This window comes from Otolemur garnettii, unplaced genomic scaffold (genome assembly GCF_000181295.1).
Source record: "Otolemur garnettii isolate 467f Iridium unplaced genomic scaffold, OtoGar3 scaffold00067, whole genome shotgun sequence".
Taxonomy (NCBI): Eukaryota; Metazoa; Chordata; class Mammalia; order Primates; family Galagidae; genus Otolemur; species Otolemur garnettii.
The window spans coordinates 976,092-982,990 of NW_003852462.1; the positions used below are offsets into that span (position 1 = coordinate 976,092).

The 6,899-nt window shown below is 53.6% G+C and overlaps 1 protein-coding gene across 3 annotated transcripts in view; it reads left to right on the forward strand.

Moving 5' to 3' along the window:
• The window catches only part of PRKCZ (protein kinase C zeta), an 83,154-nt gene extending 78,091 nt beyond the window's left edge, over positions 1 to 5,063 (forward strand). For all 3 annotated transcript variants that reach the window (XM_003793204.2, XM_012807307.2, XM_023515151.1), the window contains 5 exons: positions 514 to 633; positions 1,186 to 1,265; positions 1,656 to 1,745; positions 4,139 to 4,254; positions 4,583 to 5,063. In XM_003793204.2, coding sequence (XP_003793252.1) covers positions 514 to 633; positions 1,186 to 1,265; positions 1,656 to 1,745; positions 4,139 to 4,254; positions 4,583 to 4,670 — 494 coding nt within the window. In that variant the 3' untranslated portion in view covers positions 4,671 to 5,063. The remainder of the gene's footprint in view (positions 1 to 513; positions 634 to 1,185; positions 1,266 to 1,655; positions 1,746 to 4,138; positions 4,255 to 4,582) is intronic.
• The last annotated feature ends 1,836 nt before the right edge of the window (positions 5,064 to 6,899 follow it).

Consider the following 6,899-nt stretch of genomic DNA (forward strand, 5'->3'; position numbering starts at 1 on the left):
GCGCTTGTGGCTCAGAGGACTAGGGCGCTGGCCCCATATGTCAGAGGTGGCGGGTTCAAGCCCAGCCCTGGTCAAAAACTGCAAAAAAAGAAAGAAAGAAAGAAAGAAAATACGGGAAATTATTTTTGTCATCTCAAGCTAATCACGTTAAAGCAGATGTGCAGAAGGTCAGTTTTACATATGTATGGAGGGTGGGGGCAGAGATGCTCCAAGCAGAATCAGAGGCCCACTGACACCCAGAAACCTACCCAGTGGTTAGTTAGAACAGTTCTGTAGCAGGAAAGAAGGGGAGGCCAGGCCACCCAGAAGGAGGCACCAGGCCCATCCCCAAGGCACAGGGACCCAGCCTTGGCACTTGGCTGTGCTGCACACCATTGCCTGGCGCTTGTAGCACCCTCTGTGCTAATTACACTCACGTCAACCCCACCTGCCCAAGCTCACCAAACACAGGCTGGCCTTGCCTCGGCCCGTGTAGCTACATGTCCAGCATGACAGCTATGTGCTCCCCCCCAGGGTTCAGCGTGGACTGGTGGGCACTGGGGGTCCTCATGTTTGAGATGATGGCGGGACGCTCTCCGTTTGACATCATCACCGACAACCCAGACATGAACACAGAAGACTACCTTTTCCAAGGTGCGTGGCTGACCTGTGTGTTCAGCGCCCCGTTGCCTTGGAGGTGTGTCTTCTCCCTTCCCCAAGTTGTGGGCAGGGCCCAGGCTGGCAGGTGCAGTCTATGGAAAGCCCCTCGAGATATTTGGGAAGAGGGTGGCCGTGCAGTGGGGCAATGGAACTCCCCCACTGTGGGTCTGGGGAAAGAGAGCCCATCTGATTTAGTCCCCGCTCTCTGCGCTGGGCAGGGCTGTGCCTAGCCAGACACCTGTTCCCAGAGCAGGGCCCCTTTGGGACGTGGGGTCCTGGTTGCCCCTGAGGTTCCCTCTGGTGGCCAGTGTGCAGGGGCGTCCATGTATCTGTGACAGCGGACGGAGGGGGCTTTTGTGCAGTCACACAAAACATGCAGCCACGTGTACCCAGGAGGCCCCAGGGAGGACTTGGCAGGTCTTGGGGTCGTGGATCTTGCAGGGGTATGGATAGGGAGCTCGAGGGTCACAAGTCAGGGGGCCCGGCAGGCCACTGGGCAAAGCGGATGCACACAGCCGTGTTCTTACCAGGCTCCTGTCCTTGTAGTCATCCTGGAGAAGCCGATCCGGATCCCGCGATTCCTCTCCGTCAAAGCCTCCCATGTTTTAAAAGGATTTTTGAATAAGGTACTCGCCTTCAGCCATGGTGACAAGTGTGGTCTTTGTGGTTTCAAGAGCTTTTTCTTAACCATGTTGGCAGGGAAGGGGTTCACCCGTCACATATCCAGTGAGCAGGTTTAAATTTCTGCTTCTCTATTTGAGTCCTGCATTCTAGAAATCATCCATTTTTATTCATACTTAACTAAATAAAATAATGAGAAATTATGCCCAAGAAGAACTGAATGAAGAAGCTTAACGCTGGGGGAATGAGTTTCCAGTAAAGGGAATGAGTGTCACCAGGCAGGTCAGAGCATTAGGCCTTCCCGGGTGGGAGCAGGGTCTCCCTGCCAAGGGGGCACAAACCAGGGGCTTCTTTGCTTGGGGCTGACTTGTCCTTATTTGCACTCTAACCCCCAGGACCCCAAAGAGAGGCTTGGCTGCCGGCCACAAACTGGATTTTCTGACATCAAGTCTCACGCCTTCTTCCGCAGCATAGACTGGGATCTGGTAACGCATCACAGCTATTCACACTGGGTAGCTGGGACCACAGGCATGCACCACCACACCGGCTGGTTTTTGTTTTTTTTTAATTCTTTGGTTTGGGGGTATGTTTTTGAGACAGTCTCACTCTGTCACCCTGGGTAGAGTGCTGTGGCATCATAGCTCACAGCAACCTCAAACTCCTGGGTTTGAGCAATCCTCTTGCCTCAGCCTCCGCAGTAGCTGGGACTACAGGTATGTATCTCCATGCACAGCTGTTTATTTTTCTATTTTTAGTAGACATGGGGTCTTGCTCTTGCTTAGGCTGATCTCAAACCCCTGAGCTCAGTTAATCTACCTGACTCAGCCTCCCAGAGTGCTGGGATTACAGGCATGAACCACTGCGCCCAGCCTCTGGGCTAATTTTAAAAAAATTTTTATGGAGACAGGATCTCGCTATGTTGCTCAGGCTGGTCTTGAACTTCTGGGCTCAAGCAGCCTCCTAAAGTACTAGGATTATGGGGCCAAGTCACCATGCCCAGCCTCCTTTTTCACTCTTCATCAGAAGATATTTCATACTGACATAAAATACAGATCACTTGTGAAGGAAGGGAACATCTGTGTCCCCACAGCCCTGCCTGGGGTGTGGCCTGCCCTCACCCAGCCCCTACCCTGCCCCACAGGGTGCTCCACACACTGCTCTGCCTGCCAGGACAGCCCCATCCCTCCTCTGCTCTGGCATCATGTCAACGGTAGAAAACAAATGGTGTCACCCTCCCCCTGGTGACCTGGCCGTGGAGGCTGCTGGTGATGTAGCCCCTCAGGCACCACATACCTGACCTAGCCTTATTTGGGGAGAATTTGTCTATTTCTGTAATATCCTAATTTCTTCTACCGATGTCATTAGTAGAATTTATGTTTCTTTTATAGGTCTTTAAAAAGGGATTTTTTAAAATATTCCATTCCCAGTCTGGTTTTTGTTGTAGTTGGTATCTGTGACCACTCCAGGCCCCAACGTGGAGTGGCAGGCTGGGGAGCAGAGGCAGACCACAGCCCCTTTGATGTCCTGGGCCCTCTTCCCCTGCCAGGCAGGGCCATACCCTGGTCCAGTTTCTTGGACAGGGATGGCCACACAGGTGGGGCATGTCAGAGCTAGAGCTCTCTCTGGTCCCCCAGAGGGCAGGTGGCAGCCCCCAGGCGACCTGGTGACATAGCAGGCACTAGGCTGCTCTGGTCTGCACTTACTATCCAGCCTGGTGTGGCTGGCATGGAAGGCAGCTGACTGGATGTGACGTCCTCCTGCCCTCCAGCGTGCTTGGCAGTGGCTCTACAGGTGGGGCGGAGTCCCTCCTCACAGGTCAGCCTCAGTTGAAGAACGAGCAGTCCTATTACAGGAGCAGGGTCTGCACCCAGGATATAAGAGCAAGTGTTGCCATCCTGGGTGCTGACCCAGGACACCTGGGCCTGGGCACCTTAGAGCAGAAGTTGGACTCACTGCCACAGGCTAGGAGTCTGAGGTCAAGGTGCTGAGAGGTGTGGTATCCTCATGGGGCAGGAGAGGGTATCCACCCCTAGGCCTCTTCTGGCAGCAGGAGCCATCTGTGGGCAGGGCCTCCGTGGGGTTCATCCAGCACCAGTGTGGGCAGGGTGCCCTGGCTTGAGTCCCAGCACCTTTCTGATCAGGGCCCCAGATGTGTTTGGCTGGTTAAGTGGCAGTAGCCACTCCAGGCACAGACCCCAGGATGTCATGGAGGCTTTGTGGCCAAGGTTCCTGTGTCATCCCTGAGATGCGGCCAGCACAGCCTGCACTTCAGGCATTTTTCAGCTCAAGTAGAATTTTTCTTTTTCTTTTTTTCTTTTTTTTTTTTTTTTGAGACAGTCTCACTATATTACCCTCAGTAGAGTGCCATGGCGACACAGCTCACAGCAACCTCAAATCCTGGGCTTAAGCGATTCTCTTGCCTCAGCCTCCCAAGTAGCTTGGACTACAGGCACCTGCCACAACGCCCAGCTGTTTTTTTGTTGCTGTTGTTTAGCTGGCCTGCGCCGGGTTTGAACCTGCCACCCTCAGTGCACGTGGCTGGCGCCGTAACCACTGTGCTACGGGACTCAGCCCCAGCTAGTTTTTCTATCTTTAGTAGAGATGGGGTCTCTCTCTTGCTCAAGCTGATATTGAACTCCTGAGCTGAAGTAATTCTCCTGCCTCGGCCTCCCAGAGTGCTGGGATTATAAGTGTGAGTCCCCACACTCAGCTCAAGTAGAATTTTTCTGACTGTGGTTATGTTCTGCATTTTTAAGAAAAAAATTGGCATTTAAATCCGAGGTAGGAGATGCTGTTTCTTCCTATTTGATTTAAGTACATGCAAAAAACTGACTGGTGCATTGTGCTGAGCTGCCCCTTCTCACATTGTCTTTCCAAGCTGGAGAAGAAGCAGGCCCTCCCTCCCTTTCAGCCGCAGATAACCGACGACTATGGACTGGACAACTTTGACACGCAGTTCACCAGCGAGCCCGTGCAGCTGACTCCCGATGACGAGTAAGTCTGTAGGCTGGGGGCCAGGTGAGGGTCAGGGCGTCCTGTCCCTCACTGTCAAATGCCCAGGCAGAGCGTCTAGGGAGTGTCTAGGGCGTCCTGTCCCTCACTGTCAAATGCCCAGGCAGAGCGTCTAGGGAGCGTCTAGGGCGTCCTATCCCTCACCATCAAATGCCCAGGCAGAGCATCTAAGGAGAGCCCCATGCAGGCCCAGCACCTTGGGCTGCTGGACAACTGTCCAGCTTGTAGCCCTATGGTAGGAGTCGGCCCTAGGTGCGGAAGGGGAGCAAGCCCCGGCTCCCGCTCTTCCTCTGTCTCACTTTGCTTGCAGGGACGTCATCAAGAGAATCGACCAGTCTGAGTTTGAAGGCTTTGAGTACATCAACCCATTACTGCTGTCCACCGAGGAGTCCGTGTGAGGGCATGCGTCTGTGTCGTGGACGCACGTGACTGACCCTTTAACTTTACCCTTAACCACAGCATATGCATGCCAGGCTGGGCACAGGCTCCAAGGGCAGCCTGGGAGGGACGCGTGCCTCTGAGGCCACAAAGGGAAGCGTCCAGCGGGCACTTCTCGGAGCAGAACATTCTCTCGAATCTGGGCCCGGACAGGCTGGCTTAGTGCTGGAGGAATTTGCTGCCTGTGCCTGTGTCTCGGAGGACCCAAGGTGACCCTGTCAGAGGGCGCTGTCACACAGTTTTGAAGGTGCACATTTTCGGCAGAAAACAGAACTCGATGCACTGACCTGCTCCACCAGGAAAGTTAGCTTGTAATGTCCCGAGGAATAAAATGTACCGGTGATGTCGAAGCTTCCCTCTGATGCCTTTTTTCCGTGAGTGGCACCTGCCCCGTCCCAGACGCACCCACATGTGAGGAGGAGCCATGTTTATGAGCAGTCAGAGTGTGGGGTGGGGGCAGGGGTTTAAGTGCCTACAGGGACACACTGCAACGAAGAATTTTTATGGATTCGGAACATTTTCTAAAGCCCGGTAAGTTCCTGTTGTTAATATTTAACAAGTATTTTCCCACCGAGCGTGTGGCTGGCCGCCTCGGTCTGAGGATGGATGACACCTTAACCAGATGGGCAGCACTGGTCCTGACCGGCTCGTGGGACTGAGGAGGGAAATTGGATTATAGAGATTCTAAAACATTGCTTACCAAAGCACCAGTAGACCAAAAAGAGAAAAATTGAAAACGAAATCTGCACAAAATATATTTCTGAAAACACTGAGCAGTGCCTCCATGATGTCTTGTGTTATGTATTAGATTTTTGGAAAATATTTTTATCAGTAATACAATACTCAGAATTGGGAAATTTTAAAAAGATATGTGTATGGCGGACTCCAGCCTTAAAGTCAGACAGTGAATCTAGGATACCGACGGTCATGCTGACCTTCCTGGTAGCACACACCTGCACTGACAGTCACACCTGTCACTCCCTCATCCTCCCAGGGGAAGGGACAGCTGCACAGAGCTAAACTAAAGGCTCTCTAGAAAGTCAGTTACTGGGGTTTCAGTAAGCTCTTCACATCAGGTGTGGCAGGAGCCATCTTCTGAGCTCCCCTGGGAGAGGGGGTCACATTGTACCATGACAGGGCCCCTTGTCCCTCTGAGCCAGATCTAGTGTGTGCACATGGAAATGGCACCGTCGCCCTGGCCTGGGCACAGAGGCCCCGAGCCTCCTTGAGGGTGGTGTGAGGCCCAAGTGCCATGCCAGGGCTGCCTCACTCCTCCTGGGAGTTGGTGTTTGGCAGAGGAGGTAACAGTAAAAAAAAAAAAAAAAAAGCAAGGAGGCTGATGCTGTCAGGTCCTGCCTCCATCTCCCGACACTCAGGTTCTCAGAGTACTGGCCATGCCAGGCACTGAACAGGATGTGGTAGATTCGTACCCCCAGATCCTGGAGTGCTGGGATGAGAACACCAGGTGCTCTTCTGACCCCTCATCTCAGCTGCCAAAGGCCTGCTGGGCGATGCAGGTATCTGCCCCCCACCCAACTTGGGTTTCAGGGCAGCATAGCTGTGTTCGCAGAGCTTGGGGATACCCTCCAACCAACACCCCAATTCCAACCGGTAGAACTTAACAGCAAGGACTGAGGTAGGAACTGCAGAGCAGGGCCCTGGGTCAGCCACTGGATCTTGCCAGGTGGCCCAGCCTGGCATGGTGACATCCAGGAGGCCAGTCCCTGGTCTGAGGGGTTGTGGGGAACAGAGGAAGGGGCCCCAGGCATGAATAGCCAACTGTCTTCCACAGCCCCCTCCTCCTGACGGGTCCCTGCAGGGCCCCAAGACCTTGTTTGGATCCTGCAGTGCTGCCCAGGTAGTCTTGGGTCACCTGTTGGGTCACTCACGTGCAGTTTATAAGTGACATTGTGCCCATCAGAAGGGGAGACTTCCACACAGTAATTTGTTTTATAAATTAAAAGAAAGCGGCTCAGCGCCTATAGCTCAACGGGCTAGGGCGCCAGCCATGTACACCTAAGGTGGCGGGTTCAAATCCCCAGCCCGGACCCGCCAAAACAACAATGACAGCTGCAACCAAAAAATAGCCGGGCGTTGTGGCGGGCGCCTGTGATCCCAGCTACTTGGGAGGCGGAGACAGGAGACTCGCTTGAGCCCAGGAGTTGGAGGTTGCTGTGAGTTGTAATGCC